This window comes from Diplotaxodon limnothrissa, linkage group LG9 (genome assembly GCF_057381915.1).
Source record: "Diplotaxodon limnothrissa isolate DT_005_m linkage group LG9, D_limnothrissa_male_GT1.1, whole genome shotgun sequence".
Lineage (NCBI taxonomy): Eukaryota > Metazoa > Chordata > Actinopteri > Cichliformes > Cichlidae > Diplotaxodon > Diplotaxodon limnothrissa.
The window spans coordinates 28,573,622-28,601,160 of NC_140604.1; the positions used below are offsets into that span (position 1 = coordinate 28,573,622).

The 27,539-nt window shown below is 40.7% G+C and overlaps 1 protein-coding gene across 1 annotated transcript in view; it reads left to right on the forward strand.

Annotated features, from left to right (window-relative positions):
* mllt10 (MLLT10 histone lysine methyltransferase DOT1L cofactor) overlaps positions 1–27,539 on the forward strand; it is a 50,433-nt gene that overhangs the window by 14,412 nt on the left and 8,482 nt on the right. The window contains exons 4-13 of the mRNA XM_085362978.1: positions 1,820–1,929; positions 2,329–2,432; positions 3,634–3,727; positions 6,640–6,729; positions 12,131–12,229; positions 12,535–12,871; positions 13,567–13,785; positions 14,825–15,316; positions 20,387–20,547; positions 24,534–24,651. Of these exons, the coding sequence (XP_085219104.1) occupies positions 1,820–1,929; positions 2,329–2,432; positions 3,634–3,727; positions 6,640–6,729; positions 12,131–12,229; positions 12,535–12,871; positions 13,567–13,785; positions 14,825–15,316; positions 20,387–20,547; positions 24,534–24,651 (1,824 nt within the window). The remainder of the gene's footprint in view (positions 1–1,819; positions 1,930–2,328; positions 2,433–3,633; positions 3,728–6,639; positions 6,730–12,130; positions 12,230–12,534; positions 12,872–13,566; positions 13,786–14,824; positions 15,317–20,386; positions 20,548–24,533; positions 24,652–27,539) is intronic.

Here is a 27,539-nt window from a genome sequence, read left to right on the forward strand (position 1 = left end):
AGGCCTGCAGGGAGGCATCAGGACAACACTAACACACACCATTTTACTACTTTCTCTTTTATTTTACCCTTCCCATGACCCCTCTCTCCCTCGTTTTTCCTCCCATTTTTCTTTCACAATCTTTTCCCCAACTCTGTTACTCCGCTCATCAGTTCCTCTTCACTTGTTGATCTGTGTGGTGGTAGTTGTTGTTTCAGGTGGGACCGTAATAAAGCAGAGCAAGGTCTGAAATGGGTATTTGATCCATCATGTTAACATATAGCAGACCGAGAAAAAAGGAATAGCATAGAAAGGCAGAAATTCAGTCTTTATCCGTCTTCCCGGTCTCCATTTTACAGCTTAAGGTTAAAGATGATCATTTTCAATCATCATCTGTCTTATATTTAATTGGGACCCGATTGAAACACATTTGGTTCTCACAGGTTGGTTGTAAGACATGTTAAACTCGAGGCAGCAGTTTGAAAACTTCAGGTGTTGATTTGGAGCGTCATTGTAAAGTTTATAACTGTACTGTGACAGCAGAGACCACATGGCTCCTAATGTTTCAAGTGTTTATCAAAGGAGCTAATAAGCCATTATCAGAAGCTCGCAGCCCTTTGCCTCATTTTTAACTTTTGTCTCAGCACGGTGGACTCTGTTAACTTCTTGACGTCACAGATGTCGGTAAAACGATGCTTTGTTCGGTTCTTGTGGGATTAAAGTGCGAACGCTGAGTTTGAGGAGGAAGGTTGTGCCAGTTTTATAGTCCTGTTTTATAGGCCTCTTCCAGATTCTTGGAGGGACTTCAAAACAACAACATGCCCCCATTTTACACTCGCTCCCTCCCCTGTGTCCCGCCCTCTGCCCTCCTCCCCCTGTCCCGCTCACCAGGTCAAAGGCAGGTCAGGGGTTCAACTGTAAGTTTAAGCCTGTTTTTGTTTCCGCTATGGGGGGGAAAAACAGACACCTCCAGTGTAGCAGGAGACTCCCACCTCCATCTGACCTCCTGTTCACCTCCTCCAACTCCTCCTCAGCTCGTCGTCAATTCTGCTGCCACTCCACCATGCCTATGCCTCACTGTCATTCTGCTGCCCCCAGTTTGTCTTCACTGACAGGAAGCTGTGCATGTGTTAAGGCTCAGTGAATGGCTGCTTAGGTCGATGACCACCAATTTACAAATTAAAGCATTTGAGATTCTAGATCGAAACTCCAAGAGGTGAGGTTCACACTGACTTATCAGCAACCCTAAAGTTACATTTTTAGGTTTGTGTGACACTGCACAGCTTTAAAGGAGATGATTTATATATAATGTAGCTTCAACTAGGGGATAACCTTAAAGTTGAACTTTGTTGACATAATTTGCTGTTTAAAACAGGTGATAAATGATTGCAATACTAAGCATAGCACAAAATGGTAATAATTGAAATACTGTCACATTGTAAGTAAAGTATTGTAGTGTAACATCATATCATGGGGTATTCCCACCTCTAGATTCAGCATGGTGATTGGGAAGGGCCCACAGTGGCTGTGTTGGTTTGGGCTTTTAGTTTCAACCATTAAAAAACAAATAAAAGAAAAGTCAATTTTGTGATTGACCATCAGATGAAATAGTGTTTGTCCTCTGGGTTTACTGTGTCCACTTCCCACGTAAAGCTTTACTATATTGGGAAAACTTGAAACTGACAAAATGAACTTCGCTCACATTTTATTACTTTTGAGGACTTTTGCAGGCGGTTAACATTTCTACTTGTAAACTGTGAAATGTTACCACAAATGACCTTTGAACCTATATCTGGTAGACGTAGAGGGTCTGATAAGTCTTCTTTGTGTATCTTTACAGGCTGGGCCCATGTGGTTTGTGCCCTTTACATACCTGAGGTGGAGTTTGCTAATGTGTCAACTATGGAGCCCATAGTACTCCAGTCTGTGCCACATGAGCGCTACAATAAGGTAACAAATGTATCTATGCTCTTAGACTTTACAAAAACAGTAATAATGTCATACTGTGAGTAATTAAGTCCAGCCGTTTTCACACGTGCACTCTGGTTGGGATAATGTCGGGAGAACCGAGTCCAGGCGTTGTCTGAAGTTGCCGTTTCTCATTTGTAGCACCCAACAGGGAATTGTGTGTGTCATACGTTTTCTCACGCCTGGGTAGATCGTGCAGGAGGCACTTCACATGGCCCAGATCAGTCCCTGTGAAATCTCTGAATAATTACATAGACCTTCTGCTGTCGCTCTGGCAATGGAAAGTCCATTTAATGTCCAATCATCTGAAGTACATGTGTGAAAATGGCTTATGTGTTTAAATTGAAATGGGTTTCCCTAACTGTATGTTTGTGTGTACAGACATGTTATATCTGTGAGGACCAGGGGAGAGAGAGTAAAGCAGCCACTGGAGCCTGTATGACCTGCAACAAACATGGCTGCAGACAGGCCTTCCATGTCACATGGTGAGACTCGCATCGCATTAACCTCACTTGACAAAGACACACTTTGTTTCTTCAGCTGTTCACTCGCTTTTAAGACCTCTAGCTTTTAATGCTGACAGCACTGGGCAAAAAAAAAAAAAAAATAGCATGCAAGAAAATATATATTGAGTAACTTTAAATGTTAATATTGCCAACATGACCTTTAATGGTAGTTTGCTATGATTGCTTGTCTTACATTAGTTTAAGAGCTGAGCGCATTTATCGACCATTATAAATGCCAATACCACTATATCTGCAAACAGCTAGTATTGGCCGATGTATCGATATGTTGGGCTCTAATGCTAACCGGCTAGCAGTAGTACTCTTTGGTAATACCACTTTGTTTTTCAAGAGGCAGTAGGGACTTACTAAAGCACTTAACTTGCCTATCAGTCCAAAATGAAAGGAAGAAGTAGTTCTGTTCTTACAGAGTGCATATTCTAATGGATATTTCACATTTACATTGGAGCAGCTGTGTAGCATTGCCACCAATGCTACTCATAGAAATCATCCAACAGCTAGCCTCTGTGGTAATTTCCAGGAGAGGCTACACATCCTCAGTTTCCAGCAGGGTCTTTGCTGTCACAAGTCCAGGAAATGAGGTTGGGTTAAGAAGTTGAAGAAGTGATAGCAGCTGGGTTTTGCATCCATACTGTTCCTTAATGGGATGCTAACTAGCTAATAAATTGGATTACGTCCTGCAAAACATGCAGCGGGAGTTTCTAAACTCCAGAACTCCACATCTCAAAATGAGCTAATTTCATATTGTGCTGCTGGTAATGTAGCTCTGGGATGTCAAGCTTGTGTGTATTTGGATAAGTTTCTAGTTACTCACAATTATTAGTGTAGTACTGCACTGAATCTGCATTGTTTTCTCCAAGTAATTATGCACTGCTACAATCTGAGTCGTTATTCAAACACTTTGAAAACGTTATTCAAAGTTTGTGCAATGAGGCACAATCACGATGAAAGTTGTTTCAGTATCTCTGGGTGATGTAACAGAAATGACAGTAGCCCTGTTTTAGAAAAAGGAAGTAGACCTTTTATTTTCCTCTTTTTCTTCTTCTCTTATTTTAATAAATATTTCTTCATCTTGTCCAAACCAGTATTCCTCTTCTTCGTGTACAAATCATAATTTTTTTTGTCGACTGTCTGAATTTCCCCCCACTACTCTCCACCACAGTGCCCAGTTTGCAGGATTGTTATGTGAGGAACAGGGATCAGATGCAGACAATGTCAAATACTGTGGATATTGCAAATACCATCACAGCAAATTGGTAAGTGTACTCTCAGATTTTTGTCATTTTCCAGAGATAACTTGCCTATTGTGTCTGTTTTAACAATGTGGATGAGAATGTGTTTTCCGTTCCACTAACTACGATTGGTGATAAGCATGTAGACATAACACACACATCACACAATTACTGGTTTACTTTCAGCACAGTGAGAAATGCCGTTCTTTTATCTCTACTTTTGTGAATTGTACATAATCTTTTCTTTGCTATTTTTCTTCTATCCCCATCTCCCCTCTCATAACTGTGTCCTTCTCCTTAATGCTTTTTTTGTCACATCTTTCTCCTCCTTTTTTCTTTTCCAAACTTTCAAGTTGCCCCCCTCCCTTTAGCCAGCTTCCTGCAACTTTCAAAGACTCTTCCCTCAGTCTCACAGCTTTCTTCTTTTTTCACCTTTTCCTTCCCCTCTATCTGTCTCACTCCATCTAGCGTTATCCGTTCTCCCATCGCACCCTCCACTTCCTCATCTGTTTGTCCAAAGGAAGCACTGGCTACAGTGGACTGGCTTTGCAGTTGCTGGGGCCCTTTGAGCCTGTATTTTACTGTAGGGTCAAACGGGGATAGTCGTTGCTATATTAATTGTGTAATATGACTTCTTGTTTTCAATTCAGTGTAGTTTCAGTTCGTTTCCAGAGGGCATCTTCTCATTTCAGTTTAGTTTTTGTTAGTTTCAGTGTTAGTTTTAGTGTTTTAATTATTATCTTTCATTATTTCACAGAGAGCATATGTCAAAGACAAGATATAGGAAAAGAGACAGGTATAATAAAAACACATGAAAGCAGTTCACTCAGTGTTGTAGACATCCAAAGTCTCAGTAAACATGTTCATCTGCGCTTCATCAACACTAACTACAGCCTTGATTGTGACCAAAGACTGCCTAGCCCCATTTTCACAAGGCAAGCAATTGTCAGTGTTACTTTTAGTAAGGAGCTACCCTTGTGGCCTTTCAGGACAGATGCTTTATTTTTAGTAGTTGGTGAAACGTAGTACTAGTGGGGAAAAAGATGTTTTTACATTTTTTAGCTCGCTGAGCCTATTGAACTCTATTGCTGGCTTTTTAAATGTTACCATTTCCTTGGAGTTGACACTAAACTGATTAACACTGTATCAAAAGTCTTCGTTGTTGTGATGTCAATACAAATTTTACATACAGTCGGCAGTTTGCATGTCAAAGCCGAACAACCAAAACAGTAGCTTATCTAGGAGAGGTAGTCTAACCTGTCTGGGTTTGGTTGGCATAGCAACATTTGTTTCTGACTATATCAGAATTGACATATTTTAGTGTGTTTGGCCTAATAAACATTCTACTTTGTAAACAGACTCAACAGCAGCTTCATTGGCTGTGGGTTGGGCTATGCCAAGAAAAAAGCTGCATTAAAAATGGAAAAATAAAATCCCGATAGATATTATTGGCCTGTTACACAGAAAATCACACGAAGGCGGGCCTCTACACACTGGCCAGCTACATGTCACCATCAAGCAGAATTTAGTGACACAAAAGAGCTATGAAAGGGCATACGAAGACAAAAATGTAACATCTGGATACTCGGTGGATGTGTATCCAGAGATTACTCGTGGTGCCACCAGTTTTGCATGCACACCTCTGCATCAGCTGGGGGGAGAAAAGCAAATGTGAAAAACAGGAATGAACTATTATGATTTGTGGAACAATGGTGGGATGGAACGAGAAGGCAGGCTTTGTGGTGTCAACGCAAACACACGTGCACACACATTTTGCAGTGTTAACAAATGCCGATGGAAAGACTCATGCTGTTACATTGATCGCTTATAAATTACTTTGGATGGTGGGGCATAATGTAATTAACCTGGCACTGTATGGATGACAGGAATGTATGAGAGAGAAACATTGATGGAGAAAGCTGAATGGATTTCATAAAATGGCGCTTGATGGATATTTACACCATGTTAGCTACATATTTTCAGTTGAATCGCTGAGTATCTAAATTTAATTGGAAACTTGGATTATCCAGCTTTAGTCTTGATTAAAGAGACATTTACTTCAGGTTGTGTGAATTTATTTCTTTCTGTATTTGAAGATTGTAAATGCATGGTTGGGCATTTCTGGCACACGGGTGATGGTCGCTGCAAAACTTTTACTGTTACTAGCCTTGAACCCGGGTTTTAGTCAGAAAAGATTATTGCAGAAGTAATTTGGTGAAGGAAATGATGAGCTCTCAATTCTGCTTTAGGGTCGAGCCTTGTATTGTAGAAGAGAAGAAGGTTCAATAGTTGCTTCTGAGTGTCAGTTTAACATATAATGCCTAAGGCAGCACAGTTCCTGGTTAAAGATCTGTCTTTGAGTGGTGTGGCTGTTATTTGAGGGCAGCGACAGCAATCTGGCCGAGGCTGAGATTAATAGCAAGACTCCAAATATGTACCAGGAAGTCACTTTAATACTAGTTCAGGCAAAGAAGCTTGAAATCAACATAAATACAACTTTACTTGTAGTTAAGATCTTTACTATTGCCCACTAAGAAAAACCAATTGTTTTCCTACTATGGAGTAGTAATTTCCTACACTTGCTTGACTTTGTTATCTGTTACCGTGAAATTAATGGCCTTAAATGTAATTTTTGAAATTTATTTATTTTTGGCCGTATTGGCCTTTTTGGGGGTTTTGTTTTGCTTTTTTTTGCCTCTGTCACTAAGCTTGCTCCTATAACTGCCATTTTTATATTTTATATGCAATGCTCATTAATGTTTTTTTAATGATCTTTGAATTTTGACTTGTCCCTGAGTTCAGTCAGAATTTATTTATCCTTTTCAGTTTATTATATTTATTTTATTTTTCAATATAAGAGGTTTTTTTGGGGCCTTCTTTTGGCCTTCTGTCTGTGGACTTCATCCAGTAACTTGGAGTTCCTCTTTACCTTTTAGCGAAGGAGCAGGGGCCGGGGTAGTAGGTCTCAAAGCTTAAGTGACTCTTCCACTCAGTGTATGGATAGACCCCCAGACACGGACAAGAAGGTAAGACAGCCTTAAGATCTTACCCTCTCTATGCCTCCCACCCACGATTGTGGCTCCATCAGAAACATACGCGCTCATTGTTACATGCTCACACTGTGGAGGTACAGGCAGATACACAGTATAAACTTTGAGCAGCAGTTAAAATGAATGTTGGAGAATTGCATTTACGAAAAACTTGAAATGTAGTTTTATTCATTTATTTTTAGCTATTTCTATCCAGATGTCCCAGAAAATAAAAAGGCCTCGCTCATATTACGTGCTTTTAACGCGTATGAGTTTGCAGAGCAATTTGTGGACAAGCAGAAGGCAAATGAGACGAAGCTTTGTGGAGGGTCAGTGTAGTCGTGTTGCATATTGATCTGTCGGATTGGCTGTCCTATAGGTTTGTTTTTTACATAAAAGTTGGTGTAATAAAATGAGAAAATGTTTTGTTTTCCCTTTAATATATTTCTAAAAGGAAGAAAAACCAATGTTTTTTGTTTTTTAAATACCACTGGTATGGGGGTGCTATCCCCTACACACTGTTGTTTTTTTTGTTTTTTTAATAGCTGTTTATTTATATATTTTCAAAGAGCCTAATACACATACAGCTAAGTACACAGCTGTGCAGGTAGTGTTTTTAAAATAACCCCATTATCTCCCCTTTTCTCTAAAAGCTCCAACATACCAAATTTGAGCTCAAAATTAAGTCTGTTGTACTATTATGTTTGTATTACTACATGATGAAAATGATTAAAACCCTAGCTACATTTTCCATTGAAATGGATGACTGATGGCCTTGAAAGGAATGGACTTGGTATTTTTTCTTCATTTTTAATCAGTGCTTCTCTGAAGAAAAACTCATGGATTTGATTTTTTTTAATAGTGTCTGAGCTTGACTGTAAAATGTATTTCTTTTTTTTTTGTCATATCTAAAAACTCATCACTGTTTTCTACTATTTCTCTAAGCATGTCTTTTAAAATCACCAAATTAGTTGAAGCTGATGTCCTATTGAGTGATGAAATTGTATTTCAGAGATCAGGCAGCTGGGGTGGCTGAGCTCCTCTGTGCCTACCAGTGATAACAACTTTAATGAATGTGAGATTAGTGTGACTTAATAACTCACGGCTGTTAGTTGAACATGTAATCACAGGCTGTGTGAAATCTGGATTTTTCAGTCAGTGTCAAGTCATCAATTTTACTTTTTGTTTGTTTGTTGTTGTTGAAGAAATGAACTTGGCGTGTTTGTCTGCAGTTGAAACAAAAAACTGTCAGTAAGATATTTAAATATTTACAGTTTAATAGCACAATAAAATTTACTTAAATATTCAATAAACAGTTTATCTGCCCTTTTTAAAGTTGTATAGATTTTATTATCATTCCCTCTAAACTCTCCAGATCCATGTCCTGTTATGATAGTGCTTTAACTGTGGATTTATCCTCGCATCTTTGATTGTGCTTATCACTGGGAAGAGTTTAGCAGTCCGCAGTGATTTATCAAAACAACGACTCCTGCTGCTCGATGGTGTCGGTGTTGGTGAAGGACTCATTGGATAAAACAAACAAGAACAAATGCTTAACATACTCAGACACTTAAAGCTGTTGTGTTTATGTGTGCATGACTGAAAATACTTTAGGCAAGGCCATCTCAGCCTGTCAGCTCACCACAGAATCACTATCTGACATGAATGAAAGGAGTTTAAAGGTGCTTCAGCCAGTTGATTGTTTCACGTTTTTAATCGGGGTTATCTAACACCACTGCACAGATGAAGAGCAGATATTGTTCCAGAATAACAATAATTTTATATCCTAAAGCAGTTTTCATTGCCGGGAGAGCCTGAAGCGCACACATTTAGTTTCTGCATCAAAGACTGTGAACTTTGGACTTTTTAGATGTGGAAAAAATGATTTCAGTGTCCAATTATAACTATTAACTTAAACTGGTTCATATTTAAAGTCTGTATCAACAGAAAAGTAAATGAGCTGTGGAGCTGTGGAAATATAAGTGCCAATCCAAAAGTTATTTTTCTCTGAAGGTAAAAGCAGAAAAGGAAAGAATTTATTTAAATATACGTCATTGTGTTTAATCTTGAAACCCCCGTAAGTGTTTCAAGAATGCATACCGGAGAATTAATGAATGCATGTTAGAGAAAATCAGCTCGGTAGATTATGTTAGTGACGGTGTGCTGCAAGCGCTTTTTGATGCTTTGAATTTTCACTTTTCTCCTGTTGTTGTGTTTTGTTTTATTTTTTTGTTTTTTTTAATACAGAGGGGGGAAAAGAGAATCTATTTTAATTGTGTTAACTTGTAGAAATTTGTGGCATCAGAATTAGAATTGTATGGCACATTTTGTGTGTGTGTGTTTGGCCACGTACTACTCGGTCTTACTGCCCTGGCTTTTGTTAATACTGCCTTATTAGCATTAGAGTATCCCCCCTCCTTGCTCTCTTGCACACATGCGCACATAAACACACCATCCCCATTCCTGGGTCAGAGATCAGTATGCTCAGATTTGTGAGTGTGTGTGCGTTCACATGCCTTTGTTATGTGGTTTGGAGGCTCAGATGTATACCCACCTCATGCTAGACCCTGCAGTCAGCCAAGATCCCCCACGCTGGCTGCATAGAAAAGGCCCGCAGGAAACACACACATCCATACACACACAATGGCTGGTCAGAAATCCTGCAGGAAACTGCACAGGGGAATTCCTGCTAGGCCAGGCCGGATTATTTTCCCCTGTACTTCCTGTTCCTCTCTTTCTGCCCGTCTTCTCTCGCTTCTCCTCACCCCCTGCTCCCTCCCCGTTTGCCCCCAACCCCCCCCAAGACGATGTCCTCCTGAGGCTGTTGTGCTGAATTGTGAAGCCATAAAATATGAAACTACATCAAATTATTAGCAGACAATAGTTTCTCTTCCCATAATTGGTACCGGCATTTTCTATATTAAATAAAACGATAACATGTTACATTTTAAATAATTAATTAATGCATTAATACTTGTTATGCGCGTTACAGCAACGAAAAGTGCCAAAATGTGTGCGCCTCATAGGGCTGTTTGTTTTAACGTAGCTGTACTGAAACAAATTGGGTAGTGAGCTTTTTATTTAAAACTGTAGTGTAGATAATCAAATTTAACATGATTAAATGTTGAATAATTACAGACTGTTGATTGGAAAACAGAAGTAATTTGAAGAAATGAAAAATGTATGTGAAATGAAGTCAGATGAATTGATACATATTAATAATAGAGTCTGAATTTCAATACACATAGATGTAGCGAACAAGGGAATGGAGGTTTCTGTGCTTGTATTCTGCAAACTGTGAAGAGACAGAAGGAAAAGTGTCTTTAAAAGTGAATCTCTCTCTTCGGGGGCACGTGATCAGCATTCGACATAGACGGAGAGGATTTCTGCCCACTGCTGAATTGTTCATTGTTCAGGGGTTTGTTGATAAATAGATGCACTCATCATTACCCGCCACCACTCATATTTACCCCACACAGTCTCAAAGCCCTCTCGGACATGTCAAATGATCAGGCTGCCAGCGGTCAGCGTTAGAGAAAGAGGGGACAGAACATGCTGAAAGGCTTTGTCTCTGCCTGTATAATCAATTGACCTGATTGATAAGAGTGTGTCAGGGTAACATTGTGCATTTGTTGTGTTTCCCACGCCCAGTGCTGTGTGTGTGTGTGTGTGTGTGTGTGTGTGTTATCCGACCCTCTCGGCTCAGGCTCTGTCCATCAACACCTACCTCTGGAATGTTAATGAAAAACAAAAAGGGAATCCCAAAGAATTGACCTCTTTCTCTCCGTCACTCTCCCTCTTGCCATAATCGTAACATCTTTGTGTTGCGGCAGAAGCAGCGTGGATCATTTGTTGTCTGTTTTAAATCGCTACCTCTACCCTGTATTTCTGTTTGTTTTCGCACTCTTTATAGCCAGTGTGAGAGCTAAAGCACATTTCTTCAGGGTAGTTGCAAACAGCTGGTTGATAACTGGAAAAATGGCCAATGAACCAGCATCAGTTGTGATAAAATATAGCTGACTTATTGATTAATAAATGGTGGTTAATTTGTTTCCTGTAAATATAAGCCCAAATGAGGGGCCATTATGGAAATGAGACTGGAATTATTAATTATTATTATTAAATATTACTAAACCCCATAAACAGTGTTTGGCCAAAAGAGCAGTTTTTAAAAAAAACTGTGTTTCTCAAAAGAGCATTTCAAGTTACAAAACTCAAATGAAAAATTCAGAGGTGATCTTATGTCTGAAGATATAAAGCCTTGGTAAAAAGCTGTGACATGTGATACTGAAAATGTAGTTGAATCTGTTTTTAACTACTCCAACTAATAGAAGTTAGGGAGTTAATGAAAATAGTCAGGACTGGAACCTGTTTTAAGCTTCAACACATCCTCTGAAATACAGAAACCAGCAGAAGTCCTAACCTCATTAACGGTTAGCATTAACGGAAGCTGGCGTGCGGAGATGTCGCACTGGAGCTGCAATCTACTGATTCGGCTGGTGATGTCTGTTAACTGCCACTCGCAGAGGAAGTCTGGCTAAACTGTCACAATCCGTCTCGCAATCAGTCCTCAGCGAAACCCCGGGTGGGGAAGAGAAGGGGGAGGGGCCGATTATGGTGTTTCGGTGTTGTTGTGACATCGAACATCCCGAGCATGTCGAGTCCCACGTCGTCTCTCAGGATCGCTGCGTATTTTCACCATATACCTCCAAGAGTGTGCGTGTGCGCGAGTGCACGCACGTGAGGCTACGTCTGCTAGTACGCACGTACAGAAAAGTGTCAGGGCGTGCATGTGAGGTGTAAATGCACTGGCACCCAGCCACCACCTCAAGGGTGCGAGAGAGGGGTGGCGGTGTGTGCGCAGGTTTGTGAGGGTGTAAATTGAGCTGTGATGGCCCAAGAAAAAGGATATGATTGGGTGAAGCGACAAGACCTTGCACGCATCAGCACGAGCGCAATGCTCAGCTCTTTACCGCAGCATGCTAAATTGTTGTTGCCTCCTGGTCCCCTTTTATCTCTCTTCCATCACTCTCTTTGTTTTTTGTGGATCGCCAGGCTTTCATCTCAGATTGAGTCTTTGAAATGCACTGCGGCTTCTTTCTCTGCCTCTCTTCACTGAACATACATGCACGCCGACTCGGTCTCCTCCACTTAGGTGCTTACATCCCATCTCATACATTAGCTTTTCCGCCAAGCACTTTTAAACAATGGTCTAAAATGTCCCCATAATCTTTTTTTTTTTCTTCTTGCCATTTTTAGTCTTTTCCTAGTGTTTCAAATATCCAAAGAACTAAGGTTCTTTTTTCTGGCTTTGTCCTTATTTCTTTCCTCCATTCACTCACGTGCTGAAAACCTTCACTCATCTGTTTTCTCTTCCCTCCCCTCCAATTTCAATCAGAAACATAAGGAGCGAGACCGGCACAAACCGAAACACAAGAAAACCTCCATGGACATGTCCCCCTCCCTCATCCTTCCGAACATCATGGTCCCAGAGAAGGTGAGAGCACCCCTCCTTTGTTTTGGTGATTAGTAACATGTGATTAAATATTAGAGTCAGAGTGGCTTACCTTGATTTATCTTTGTTAAACTCTTATATCCCTAAAACATCCTGTGGCCTTGATGTATTTTTCACTCATCTTTTTCATTTGGCCGTGTTTTTGATAATTTCCCTTCCTGTTCCGCTGTTTTGATTTTCTTGTCCTCCCTTTTTCTCCCAATATCCTTTTTTTTTTCTCCCATCATTCTCTCTCCCTCCCTCCCTCCCTCCCTATTCATTTATTTATTTTTTTAACCTTCTTACAGACCTATAACAGTGGCAATTCAGGGGGAGGTGTCTCCTCTCTGCAAGCGTCTTCGCAGAAGCGATTAGATGACAGCGCAGCACGTTTTACCAACGCCAACTTTCAGGAAGTGTCGTCTGCTCACTCTGGCAGCAGTTCCAAGGACGCCTTGGCTGCAGACAGCGTCAAGGCTGTGACTGAGGTGAAGAACAAGAAGAACAGCGGTGGAGGTCACACGGTGGGACCGAGGGGTGGCCGCAAGTCTCTCACCTCCTCAGGGAAACCCCTCCCCTCTGCTGTGGTCACCATGGCAACTTCCTCTACATCTGCCTCAGCTTCAACTGGGCCTTTCCATCAAGGTGAATTGATGGTTGCAAATGGATCTCAATATTTCTCTCCCCCCACACACACATGGCAGTTAGAAAAGTGAGAATGCAACGATGGCTCTTCTGGTATTTTTACCCTGCACACCCACAAGAAAAACTGCAAATGCATTAAAATTGCAAAGCGTTATTTAAAACCTGAATGAACTTTTGATTCTCTGGTTTTATGGGTCCGTGTGTGCTGTGTCATTGACTGGATATCAGTCGGGCACCAGACTTTTGTCTCTCGCCGTGATAAGACTGTTTTGTCTCGGCTCTGTAATCTGGGGCCCCGTCTGAGAACAGCCCCGCGCACACAAACACAGGCCGACGGAACATGTGGGGAGGTCATGACGTGAAAGGAGTCACTGTTCACTCCTGTGTGCTCCTGTGTTTTGCGCTGTTACAGCCTTGAAGCCCTTGTCAGTTGTGTGTTTTTGTCTAGCAGAGAAATTGTGCATTGTGTGCGCTTTCAAGAAACTGATGCAAGGGAGGGCTGCTTGACGAGGAAGGGCTGACTGTAGAGCAGATAGAGAGCATTTGAACTGATAAAATGTCTATTTTTGTTATCTTGTTTCTGTCGCTCTCAAGATGATCGAAAGGAGTGTGTTCTGGAAACTTGTACAGCTCTGATGTGTCATGCCTCTCCTCTCTTTGTTCATTCCTGTCCCACCCGTCTTTCATCCACCCAGGCCTCCTGTTGACCAGTGCCAGCAAGACCCCCTCTGCCGCTTCCTCCTCAGACTTCCTAAGTTTCACAGATTCATCGTTGCGTCCCGGTGGTGGAAGTACCTTCTCCTCCCCACCGTCTTTCAGCAGCTGCCTTGTGAAGCCAGGCTCAGAGGGTGGAGCTTCAGAGGGAACTACAACTCTCTTTGGTTCTCTTATGTCTGCAACCACAGCTTCAGCAGGTGCCACACTTCTTTTTCTTTAAAAAAAACACAACAATATAATTTTTGTTTAACCCTTTAAGACCTACCATAGAACCAAGTTCGCCAGAGCTTATATTATATTTTTACATGCTGTAGTGCCATTTTTGGGAGCATTTCAAGTTGCTATACATCAATACAACCATTATAGCCCAAACTTTAATAATATGTCTGCATTAGGTGCATAGTAATTACATAAATTGCAAAAAAGTGCAATAAACTACAAAAAAATTGAAAATCGTTTTTGTTTTTTTAACATATATTTCTAGTTAGAGAAATTTAAGAGGCTTATCCCTCAAAACTGTAAATACAAAAAAGTTACACAAACTAGTTTCCCACCACAGGAAATTTATTTTGAGTGTCTTCATAGTTTTATTTTTGAAATACACCAATTTTTATACACTGCAGGAAAAACGAAAATAAATATTATAGTGCAAATTTGCAAAATAACAGCATATGCATCAAAATAAACTATTTCCAGCAGTGCAATATGAGTCTTAAGCATCCCAGAAACGACACAGAAAGTCATAAAGTCAAACATAACTTTTTAAAACACATAACAAGTAAAACACAAGCTCATAAGGCCCCGATCGTAAAAAAACTACATTTCCGCAAAATGACGTCACTTCCGGTTTCGGGCAGGTCATGCGGTCATGTGATAGTTCGCGCTGATGGACGTAGGAAGTGTTACAAACAGCTGATGGATCGGCGAAGCGTGTTTCTGGAATATCATGTTTTTGTTGCTGCAAGTGATTTTTATGCAGTTTTTGCAAAGCTATATGTGGAAGGAAACTGTGACCTAGGACAAGCTGATGGCATAAGATGTAAGTACAACTCCTCCAGTTTCATATGTAAAAAAAATTATTGCGCTAGCTTACTTGGTTGCAGAGCTACCGGGATTTAAAAATAGTTACGCAAAACAGAGCGTGCCCGCTCCGATCGGCTGTAAAGGGTTAACTATTAAAAATATGTAACAATCACATTAACCAATGGGAAACACTGTTCTTTCTCATCATTGCAGTGGGTGGAAAGCTGTATGAGAATTCCCACAGTCACACAGTGAGTGAGACAACAAGCCTCGTTGGGTCCACTGGCTACAAACGGCCTCAGCCCTCGAGCTCAGGACTGGGGATCAGCGGAGCAGCCGCAGGAGGAGGGGAAGATGGGGTAAAGAAGAAAAAGAAGGGCAACTGGCGAAACAGATTTGGACCTTGCTTTACCACAGACGTGAAGCCTTCTGAGCCCGCACCCTCCCTAACTCTCCCCACCACCTCCACCGCCAACACCACCTCCTCCTCCACCGCCTCGCCTTCCTCCTCTTCGTCCTCAACGCTCTCAGGTCGCCCATGCTTAGTTTCCAGCAGTGGATTAGGGGTTGGGGTAGGAGGAGGATCAGGAGGTGGAGAGAGGGGGCTGGGGGTCATGGGCGTGAGCGGTGGGATTCAAAAGTCGCCGTCACTCCTCAGGAATGGGAGTCTGCAAAGCAACAGCAGCTCTACAACCACTGGGTCAGGTAAGGACGACTGAGAAATGTGACGCACAGCAACATTTCACAACCCCTTTTAGAGTTTCGGAGACTTGAAGCCCGTCTGTCAGTTCTCATGACAGAATTAGCTTTATAGTTTCGCTGTAGCTGAGCGAATAATGAAATCAATTTTGGCAACTGAAATGAGGAACCGTGCTGGTTTCATTCAAGATCTATGGGGTAGTTGTGACTTGTAAGACCCCATTGTGCTCTCCAGTTTCATTACAATGATCAAAAGGAAAGTAGTTTGTGTGAGGCATTGTTGCAGCAGGTTTTCCAGCTGCTGAATGTAACACACCTGGGCAGCATATTTTAAATATTGACAATCAGAAATGGCCAGAGCTGGTGACACCTCCATGTTTGTGTGTAAGAGTGTGGGTCTGTGTGTTCCTGCACACACGTGGAAGTGGTCTGTATGCCTTCTTTTTTTGTTGTTGTTGTTGTTTTTTTTTACTTTCTCATCGTGTGTTTTCAGTTGCTTGGCAACTGTCTTTATGCTTTGGAGTTTCCCTGATGGAAATGGCTCAGCACAGCCCGCACATCCCACATCTCCCTTTTCTTCCAGAATCATCACCCTTTTGTTTCTCCCTCCTGCTCTCAGCTGCTCGCACCTACCTGCCTTCTGCATACAGAACCAACACTCACCTGTTGATGCTGTGTGCACCTGGAGCTCTTAGTGTTGACACCCATACACGTGCACGCAAAGAAAGTGGACATGGTTATTTAAATTCATGCTACGGATGAATCCACTGATTAAGCTCAAATCCGTTGCTGATCACTAGGCTGACTTCTGTGAGTCTTTATCTCATATTTAGGATATTTTTGATTTAAGCTTTTCTAAATTGTCCTTTTTCCCTAGAAGTGATCGTTTCGAGTGATTGATTAGCCCTACATCTGTTCTTGACCTGTAGCTTTAAAACTTGTAGCTGTGATGAGTATTGGACATTGCAGCTCAGCACCAGATGGATTGGACTGCAGCGTTCACAGAAAGCGAAGATTCAGGAGTAATTATGTTGTTTGCAACAGAGCAATTTGTAAAATGTGAAAAATGATGAGATTCTGATCAGAAATGTGTTGCTAGGCATTGGATGGTTGGCGGTCTTGATTTGCATTGTGTGTGTAGGAGTCGTACTTTTAATGGGAATGTTGTATTCTTGCAGCTCTCTGCCTGAATCAAATCGTAACCATTCAAAGCTTAAGTGTGTTAAAACTACAGTCTTCACAAATACTCATCTTCTGTTCTGCATTCAAAGGTGGGTTTACTTTATATTTGAGTTGTTTTGGTCATGAGCGGGTGAGTCAGAGGACTGGTTCTGTTTGCTTTCTGAATTTAATTTTTTGCAGCAGAGGTGGTTGAGCTTGTTTGTGATTCCACATCCATTTTACTTTCTGGTTCTTTTTCCTTGAGCAGTTGGGGGCATTTCGGGCTTCAGCTGGCGAGAGAAGATAGGGCAAACAGTGGTGGTTATGTATGACTGTGCATCATACGTATGCGACTGTGAGAAATTAAATCATGTGTTCTTCTTCCTACTGTAAATATTTAGCCAGGGGTTAATGCAGGGCAGTAATGGGGAGGATCTTGGTGTTTATCTCCCCCTCCTCTGTCCTGTCTGCTGACTCCACCGTGCTGATGGATAGATAGTTAGCCTGATAAATATGTGGTGTTGGGTGGGGAGAAGCAGGGGGTGAGATTTTGGCTGGGTTAATGTTTGATGGCAGCGGGGTCACCGATGGGACGGACAAGCTCGCAGTAGTTTTGGTGTGTGGGGGAGGAGAGACGCTGGGTGAAGCAAAATTTATTCACACTGGTGACTATGTATGTGTTTAAAGAGAAGAAAAGCAGACAAGAAAACAAAAGATATCATTTATTCTTATATTTATTAGCTAATTTATGAGATTATTTTTACCCCTAACACTTTTTTTTAAAAATGAATTTCCTCAATTATCAGCAGCTTGGTGTCACCTCTGCAGAGCACATGTGAGAGGTTGTGAAAGCAAGGAAATACTCTGTGAGCAGGATTTAATTTAAATAACAAATTAAGCTTAATGTTAAAATATGAGCATGTCTATTATTAAAGTTTGCAGGTGTGTAATAAATAAAGTAACATCAGAAGAAATTATTTAAAGATTCACAAATGTCAGTATTTTAAGGCAATACTGGAAAAATAGATAAATAAATGTAAAAAATCAGTAAATGGAGATTGGTTTGTAATTAGTACTTTTTTGGGGGGATATTGTGTGATATTGTGCCACGTCACAAGAAACAGAGAATTTATTATAAAAAGGGACATTTAAAAAATAATATATATTTTTAATGTAAATCAGAATATTTCCAGGTTTTTCACTAAACTGTAAACAAACTGTAGCAAATGAGTTTCTAGTGTTTAAAAAAAAATAGTAGTTTAGAGACCTGAATATGCCTCTTCTTATACTTATTGTGGAAACTGTTAAATTTAGTTTGCCGTTGTTGACTCTGAAACCGACACGCCTTTATCAGTCTACCACAAACCCACGTACATTTTCTGATGCACACACTCGTTGTGCGTGTTACAGTTGCTGTCCGTGATTTGGCTCTAAATGCATGTCTGTTTATCTTTGGTGGTAGAAAATTGTCAGAAAAACAAAAGGCTTTCTGTTGCTGAGACGTTTGTCTTTACATAAACATCTCCACGTTTAAACTCTGATGAAGTAATTGTCTGCAGTCTTTGGGAAAACAAGCTGCAAGGCTCCAGGAGAAAAGACACTGAATCAGACGTTAAATAACAGAATGTGATGGCATGCACTTTGTTTAATTTAATGTCATCTTTTTTTATATTCTGCATATAGACGACACAGATTTCTTCGTGAGATAATATCGGCTCGAACTAATCAAGGTGGATGTTTTTCAAGCTTACAGGCGTAGTGAGCAGGAAGGGAAAAGGAACAGGAAAGCTGGGCGATGGAGGCTGTTGTGCTTCAGGGGCTTAACAGTATTGATCATACAAATAGGTTATAAGTTTTACAAGCTCAGGTTTGTTTGTGTGTAAAGAAATATAAATATATATACTTTTTTTTTCTTTGTCTTCTTTTGAAAGAATCTTGCCACGAAAAGCAGTAATTAAATCTTAAAGGGAGCAAAAATACAGGTTAAGGTTAGCAAGTCCTCGTGATGAACAGCAGCTTTGTTTTGAATGGCCCTAATACACGTTTTTCAGATTATTTATTTATTTATTTAATTGTCAGCTCAGCCCGAGAAATGTTAAACCTCTGGTCGATCTTGTAATCTACTTTTTGGCTAATTCCTGTGAATCAATAAATTTGGAGCAAAAAGAAAGAAAGAGTTTAGGAATTATAATAATTGTAGATGTTGAAAATATAATTGGTGTGCACGAGTAATTCAGTGTACATGAATTTAGTGTACTTGTTAAATTTGCGGGAATATTTTCATTAAAATTGTATGAGTTTGGGGAAAAACTTGGGTTTAGTTTGGTGATCTAATTCAGGAAAATAAATTAAACCCTTTTTTTTAAATTTTTTTTTTAAGTGAGGATCAAATATTGCATACACGCACTGTGACACATAAATGACATTCAATTTTGGGACATTTAAATTACCCTCTGTATTATTATATTATAATGGAAATTTGAATTAAAATGAACCTTTCCCCCCCTCCTCCTGTTTCCTGCACTGTTTTTGCACCATCCCTTTGTGTGTAACCCATTTCATCAATGGCATTAGCTAAACTCTGATGAATTGTTGGTTTGGCCTCTAATCCAGCTGCTAAAAAATCTTGCAGGAGCTCATGCCCCCTGAGTCTCAGCAGCCCTGCTTTGGGTATCAATTTTTCTGGTGCATATTACAAAGTGTTATAAATAGTATGTAGGCCCATGTAGTGTGCTATCTCTCTCCCTCTCCCTCCCTCCACCCCTCCACCCCTCCCCTCCTGGCACAAAGATCTCTTGTTCCCCCAGTGAATGCGTGCTGCCCTGAGCCATTCAGGCTTTTGTGGGCCTGAGGGGCCCCTCTCTCTCCCCCCCTCCTCTGATGGGGTCAAAGGGGGGCAGGGGCAGGGTTTATCCCTAGTTAGTGGACGAGCACAAGGGTGTGTGAGGGGAGGAAAGAGAGCGAGCAGGAAGATAAGAGAGCGCAGTGTTTTTTGTGGATGTGTTAAAATACAGGAATATGTATGCGTGGGTGAATTACAGCAGTTTATATTTTAACTATAATATATAATTGTTATTTTTAATATGCATATGGGTAAAATTGGTGTGTTTTGTTTGCAAGACAAAGAGCACAAAAGGGAAGAACTTTGTTTCGTCTCTTATCCCTCATCTCAGTCCTTAAATATTTGATTTTAAGGTGTGTGTGTGTGTGTGTGTTTCTGTAATTATTGCAGTTCAGGTTTTTTTATGACTATAAAGACACTAAACTATCTTACTGCATACAAGCCTGCATACTGAACTGTTCATTACATTTGTTGAGTTTATTAATGACACATTAAATTTCTAACAGATCTGCAGTTTGTTGAAACTTTAATTTCCTTATTTCTGTTTCTCTGGTGATTCCCCCCCCTCCCCCCCCCCCCCCATTCATTCGCCCTGTATTTTTTTTTCTTTGTTGTTGTTGTTGTTGTTGTTTTATTAAAAAGGGTCAAATGAAGTCGATTTAAGGCGGGTAACAAGAAATATATTTACACTTACTGCGCAAGTGCGTGGCTATTATGAAAACAAGATAATGGCGGTAAAACAATGAATAATTATTCTGAGAAAAATCGACTGTTAAAAATTTAATGATGCTTTCTAAGTCAAAATTGACTTGTATAAAATAACTGCATAGTCTGCATACAGTGTGTAAACCAAAAGAAATTGTATGTACCAAAAATCAAGGCTGGTGTAAAATTTTAAAGCGGTCTGTTATTCAGACTTTTAGACTAGACGCTAAAAGCCCACATTCATGTAACCCATGACGATGTGACAGCGAATCATCATACACGGCAGCAGGGCACAGAAATGTAGATCTCCTCTACTTTTGCTAAACTCTTTGTTTAATCATCTTAATAAACAGCTTATTTCTCCCCAGGTGTTTTCTCTGTTGCCGATGGGTCCTCATCAGGGACGGGAGCCGTCACCATGGGCGGAGCCAACTCGGAGTTGTCACAGCAACAGCAGCCCACACCTTCTCTAGCCCCTCCCTCTCCATTCACTGCCACAGCGCCGCTAAACAGCACGGCATCAACACACGTGAGTCTGCGCTACAACCTTTCTACACTCACGTATATGGAAATACACGCTCATCAAAGCCACCATGACGCACACTGTCTCTCTCACACACACACGCACACACAGTCTATTCAGCACCCTCTACATCTGCCCATTCATCCACATCTTTGGCATCTTTGAGCTGAAGTGCAGATAAACTGTGGGAATACAAATAAACCAAAGCACACTAATTAAACGTCTTCCGCACCAAATCTCTCAGCACTATTGTTAATCCTCCGCACGTTAATTGTGTGTGAAATGTGTGTTTCCCGACCTTGTGCGCATTGTGTTTTCTCAGCTCAGTTATTCTGTAGCCAATGGTGAGGCTGCACCTGTAGAGGGTCGCTGTAGCTCATTCAGAGCACAAAAATAAGTCTTCTTAACATTTCAACTACAACCTAATTAGTTTTTCCTACGTCTAGCGAGCGAGGTCTGTGAGAAAATACTCGAGTTATTTTTATTAATGAAACTGATAGAAATCTGTTTTTGTGACACAGAGGGAACATTGATAATTCATCTTTTTTCCCCTTTTCTTTTTGAAAGCGAGTACACATTCAAGTTCCTCTATAATGAAATGCTAGACAAACCCACCAAGGCTCTGTGTTGTTATAATATGCCCGCACGTTTATGATTTTTATCATGTCACTCAATGGGGAGAATGGTGACGGGGGTGGGGGGGCTTCTGGGCCAAGCTGGGAAAGCACTCATTCACAATACATTATGTGCGAAAGTGGAGAGAAATCAAGGCTGCGTAATTAAAGGAAATCAGTCCCATCGTGAAACATTTAAGGATTTGTCTTTTTTTTGTGGGCGGGAATAATGGAATGGAAATAAAAATGGTAAATTTTTAAATGTATTTCCATTTAAACCTCATATATAAAAGCAGCAGTTAAGCACTTTGAATGAATTATCCAACACCTTTCTCAATATTTAGGCTTTTCTTCATTTTCACTGTGCACTGCTGGCTCATATAACCCTGATATCCAGTTTTAAGGTTGTTGCATCCAACGTGATCAACTTGGCCCCTTTCAAAGCACCTATCTCCTAGAAGGGTGCAGCTCTTCTTCAATCACTGACCCCAGTGTCCGTCCTTTCAAAACGTCCCCAAAGTCTGCATTCTGTCTCTGTCCACCCAGCCCCATCTTTCGCCCATGTCCACTTACCACCTCTCTTTCGCTTTCTTTCTCTCACACACACACACACACACACACTTTCTCTCACCCTCGACCTTCCTTCTCTCCGTCCCCGTCCATTTCTCTTCCCCCCCTTCTCTAGTGTCCTGTGATGTAATGACATCTGACAAGCACCACAGTAGGGATGGAAAGATAGATGGTGGGAGGGGAGGGGTTGCAGCGACTGTGTGTTTAGGGGGGTTAGCGCTCTCGCTTTGGATTCGCTGGCTCGGCCTTCATCTCACCCTGCTCCTTCTCTGTTCAGCACATATTCTAGAGGACGGGAGGCCCAGGGAAGCACAGGATATCACGCCTGTTTTCTGCATGTATAGAGGAGCTTGGGTTGCGGCTGTGTGCGAGTTTGTGTGTCTGTGAGAGCGAGAGAGAAATGAGACGAGGGCTGCAGAAAGGAAGCATGGGGGCGACTTAATAGAGACGGTTTCTTTTTTCCCCCCACAGTTCTTTTCAAATTGTTTTAAACATGTGTGTTAGTTTGTAAAGTGTGATGCAGGCCTTTGGGCAGCAGACAAGTGAGCGCACACATTCACACACACACACACACACACACACACACACACACACACACACACACACACACACACACACACACACACACACACACACACACACTTTAAATCGAATTGGGAGTAATTACACAACTATAGAAGGATGCCAACAACAGGCTTTCCTCTGTGTGTGTGTGTGTGTGTGTGTGTGTGAGTGTGTGTGTGTGTGAGTGTGAGAGAGAGAGAGAGAGAGAGACTGGGTGAATGACAGAGACCATTTGCTATTTTCAGTGCGCTAGCAGACTCTTGGCCTACTGTTATTGGCTATCAGCCCAGGACAGAGAAAGGGAGTGCGAGAGAGACTTTAATGAAAAATGAATGTAAATGAAAAATGAATGTTGATGGGAAAGGGGGCAGGATTATGGCACTGGGAGGAGGACGGGGTGGGTGTAGAAAGAAATCTGAAGTCATTTCAGAGGAGGATGAAATAGTCAGAGGGAACAGGTTCCATTTTTGGAAATTAACTTTTAATAGGAATTGGAATTTGCGGGATGATTTTCTGTATTTACACCTACTGTGTGCATAAATTTCTGATATGAGATCATGGCTTTCAGGCTTTTTTGTTTTATTCCTCTGAACCTCTCCAGAAATTTAAACAAATATATCCTAATCACCCCTAAAGCAGTGGGACAGAATACAGAAACACACAGGAGTTTTACAGACTCTCTAAAGTCTCTGTGTTTTTAGCCTTCATGTAACTGGTCTTTATGGCGTATTTATTTCAGCTCAAAATCAAACAATTTTACTCAAAGAGTTTTCTGATTGGAAACAAAGCGGAGAAAGTGTAGTAAAGCAAACTTACCCAAACTGTCAGTTTAAGCTGTTTTAGTTAAGTAACGATGTCTGGCCTTCACAATTTTTCCACACGTAAGCTGGACGAGAAACTACAACCTTGTTTCCAACGATGGATTTTAAATTCTCCTTTTTTTCCCTCATTTACTCCTCAAAACACTAGTTTTTGTGCAATCAAAATGGTCAGCCATTTTGTCCTTCTAGATGGACCTGATCCTCCTGCTCATGCTCCACCCTCGCTGTCCTCGCTCTCTGTCGACCCCACCCTTCACTCCACAGTCCTTATTTGGGAAATGCCTTAATTGGATTAAACTCTATGCATCAGAAACACTTTGTCAGCATGTCAGCGTATTGTCGGGGTGCCGAGGCGCTCTGAGCCCTGTGTGTGTGTGTCTGTGTGTGCCTAACAGAATAATGAGCTGTGGATTTATAATATACTTGTGGGTGTGTGTTTTAATTTTTTAATGTATTTATTTTTTATAAGTGGTAGATTTCCGTCAGTCCACATTAAGATGCATTGCAGACACATGCACTCTTAACCTGTTACTATAACTGTTCCACTTGATAATAAAGAAACACTTCCTGGTTTTTGTTTATTTTTATGTATAATGCTTAAAGAACAAAATATAAAAATAAAATGATAATAATTCTGGTAATTTATATAGTAACACCAGCAAAAATATGCAGGTTTCCATATTTGAAATTTAGAGGTGTGTGTGTGTGTGTGTGTGTGTGTGTGTGTGTGTGTGTACACCAGTGTACATTTTTATCATTATTTTATTTATTATTTTTTTGTATATTTCAAGTCTATTTGAGCCCAGAACAGCTGTTTCTTGCTATCCTATCACATTTTATACGTTAGATTTTAAAAATATTGTAATTGTTTAGAAAAATCAAAAGTGTGTGTGTGTGTGTGTGTGTGTACACCAACAATAGTGTATTTTTATCATAAAAGCTAAAAATCGTCACCATGAGCCAAAAATTAAAGACTATTTTTAGCCATTTTTGTTTTAATAAATTCAATCTGATGTGTCCCAGGTTTATTCATTTATTATTCAACGTTTTAAAACGCGTTTCTTGGGACACTCAGACCGTTAAAACCTGAATCACCACGTGATTGTAATGTGGGAAACTTTCTTTCTCACTCTAAAAGTTTACAGCTGGATTCTTGCAAAATTCGTGAGATTATGATCAAGAGGGAATCGGTCTTGCCAGCTTAAATTTTGCCTTTCATGCCGTCAGTTGGCACTTTTTTTCTTTTTTTGAAGTTGCCTGCCTTTTTCCAAGCATGACTTCTCAGATGGTTCAGTGGAAAAGAACAATCATGCGGTTATCTGAAAACTGCTGGTTTAGCCATTATATTATAAAGAGTCAAATCAGAGAGAAAATGTGGCTTCTTGTGTCTCATGTGTCACTGTTTGTTTGTCTCCGTCCACAGGTGAGCGCTCTCCCAGGCTCTGTCTTCAACCTGGCCCCCCCCCACATGTTTGGCAACAGGCTGAACCCCAACTCGACCATGGCGGCGCTCATCGCACAGTCCGAAGCCTCACCGGCAGGTACAGCAGCAACACTTCATGCAGCAGTGCATGTTTGTTTGTGCGCATGTGGAAAAAATAAAATGTGTGCATGAGAGAGAGAGCGACAAGGACACGGAGATAATTGATAGGTCAATGCCCCCTTGATCCCGCAAAAAAGGTCAAGGGTCAGTGATATTCTTAAGCCCCTCCCACTCAGTTCTAGTTAAATGGCATAGGTTTTCCTCTATTTTCTCTTTTTTTTTTTTGTTTTCTGATAAACTTTAATCAGTATGAAAGAAAAAAAATAGGCTCTTTTTGAGGAAATGCTCCTCCTGGAGCCGGCAGGAGCTCCAGAGGTAGAGAGAAAGTCCGTTTGTGTTGTCTGTTCAGCGCAGAGGAGCTGATGAGGGAGTTACGAGAGACTTTAGTAATCAAGAGTAGCCGTTTCCTGATGCAAGACATCTGGTTGGTCAAAGAGACGAGAAGCAAGAGAAAAGAGGCGAATAAAGAGTGCAGAGGAGGAAGCAGTTCCTGCTGTCGGTCAGCAGTCATCAGAGCCAGATCCAGGCTGACCCGCAGGTCAGCTCACTAATCAGGCTGACTGACAGGGGGCCGCGTGTGTGTGTGCGCGCATTCGTTCATGCGTGTGTCCATGTGTGTATGTGATCCAGAGACCTAAATCTGTTTACCTCACTTTATAAGCACCTATTTTTAATGGGTGCAAATCATGCATGTCAAGTTATTAACATCAGCACGTTTTTAGAAGTGAGTGCAGCGGTTTTTTGGTTTGTGTTTTTTAGAAACTACGGACAGGCTACCAGGCAGGTTCAGTGTGTTCAGCAAACCTTATATATAATTCATGAAAATGAACATTTTGATTGCAAACTCTAAAAAAAACAAACAAAAAAACAAAAAAAAACCAACAACAACTGTTTTCTTTTTGTAATTAAGAAAGGAAAAGATTTTATACCATATTTAATTTTGTAAGTTGTTTCGTGTGTGTGTGTGTGTGTGTGTGTGTGTGTGTGTGTGTGTGTGCGCGCGCGCGCTATGCTGTTGTGTAAAGTTAAATGTTTCCAATTGGAAATGTGTTTAATTTGTAATTAAATTAAATGTATAATTCAATATGAAGTCATTTCTGCCGTTTACACAATTTCAGATGTGAGTATTGTAAATGTTCTCCACTTTAATTTTAAGTGAAACTTAAATATAAACATAGTATGAATTAATAGGCCAGTGGTTTTTCTTTATTGATTAGATTTTCTTTAGCGTCAGTAAAATTTCTTTGTGCAAAAGGTGAAATATTCAGATATTAAACCAGCAAACAAGTATTGTATATTTTCCCCCCTATATTTGGAAACAGACTATTTTTGGAATATTGACAGTTGATTCATTATTAAAATAGTGGCAGATTTATTTTCACTTGATTGACCTATTACTTCATTGAGCTGCACTAACCAGTAATGAAAATAATCATTAAGCAGCCTTAATGAACATTGATATTTCCTTACCATAACATTAAGCACACAGACGTGGAGAACACGTGTCTGCGGCTACATAAGCATGAAGTTCTGTTTGTCGGCTAGTAAGGGTCATGTGAGCGTAAACGTGCAAGGTGTGTGTGTGTGCGTGTGTTTGTATGCATGCAGCCTGTTTACTTTGGCAGCCGTTTCTCTTTGCTTTTGAGTGTCTGGAGGGAGGTGCCAGGGACGAAAAGGGTTACGACAGAAAAAAGGACTTGAAAAAGAAGAGAGCGAGGGACTGGAGTGGTGACCTGGTGGGGGTAAAAGCTGGGATTGACTGTCTTAAGTAGAGGGGAGTTTGTGTGAGTGTGTAAATGCAAAAGTCTGTGTGCATGTGTGATTCATTACTCTCACTGAGGAAAATGAAAAGAAGCGTCTGGCCAGGGGCCCAGAGGGAGGAGAGACAGAGACTCTCACAGAAGGTAGAGAGGGAAGCACATGCAGTTTGAATGAAGGCTTGTGTTTGAAAGAGATACAGAGAGAGAGAGAGAGTTTTGTAGATTGCAGAGCCCACAGTATTGCAGCGCATGTAGCCTGGGTCAGAGGGAAAACAGAAAAACTTGAAAAGGGTCCTCTGTCTTCACTTCTTTTTATCATCCCGGACCCTTGAAAAAATATACTCCAGAGTGGATAAATCCAGGAACAACGGCAATTTGCTTTAGTGTGGTAGAGGACAATTATGCTTTTGAAAAATAATGTTGTACGCCTGGGGTGAAATTCCAGTGTGTCTCGGGTCATGCAGACTGCCACCCCTGTATGTATCTCCAAAATTAACCAGTGTTTTAACCATCACATATTTTCTTTTATAACTAAAGTGTTTTTAAAAATTAAAAAATTAAAGAAATCAAAATATAGTTAATTGGGAGTGATTGTGCTGTGTAACTGCTCTGCAGCGCGATGAAGATCCACCCTACTTAACTATGTTTTACAGCTGGGGTCAAGACAAATCTGTCATTTCCTGGAGCAGAAACATGTCTTGAGCTCAAAACTGCGTTTTTAACAAATTGTCAAACTTTAACAAATGTCCTGATGTGTGATTTTTCCAAGCCGTTAAAGAAGGCTCAGAGTCTCCGGTCTGGATCAGTGTGTGAAGCTCCCTATAAGACATTTGAATGATCAATTTTTAAGCATTGCAACACTATGCAAAGAGTATTTACAAGCCACAGTTAAATGACTCATTTTCTCTGCCAGGAAACAGAAATAAACGACCGAACGATGAGTCTGGCTGTATTAAAACGCAGGTGATCACAAAGAGCCCGAGGATAGAAAACAAAGCAGGAAAGCTGGGTTGTTACGGATGTCTGGGATGTTTTGCAGTCTGTATTGTTTGCTTGCCTAAATAAATGAAGAAGCGTGTTTTTTATTCTTGTTTTTGTCTTGACTGGTGGCTTAAAAAAATAACCT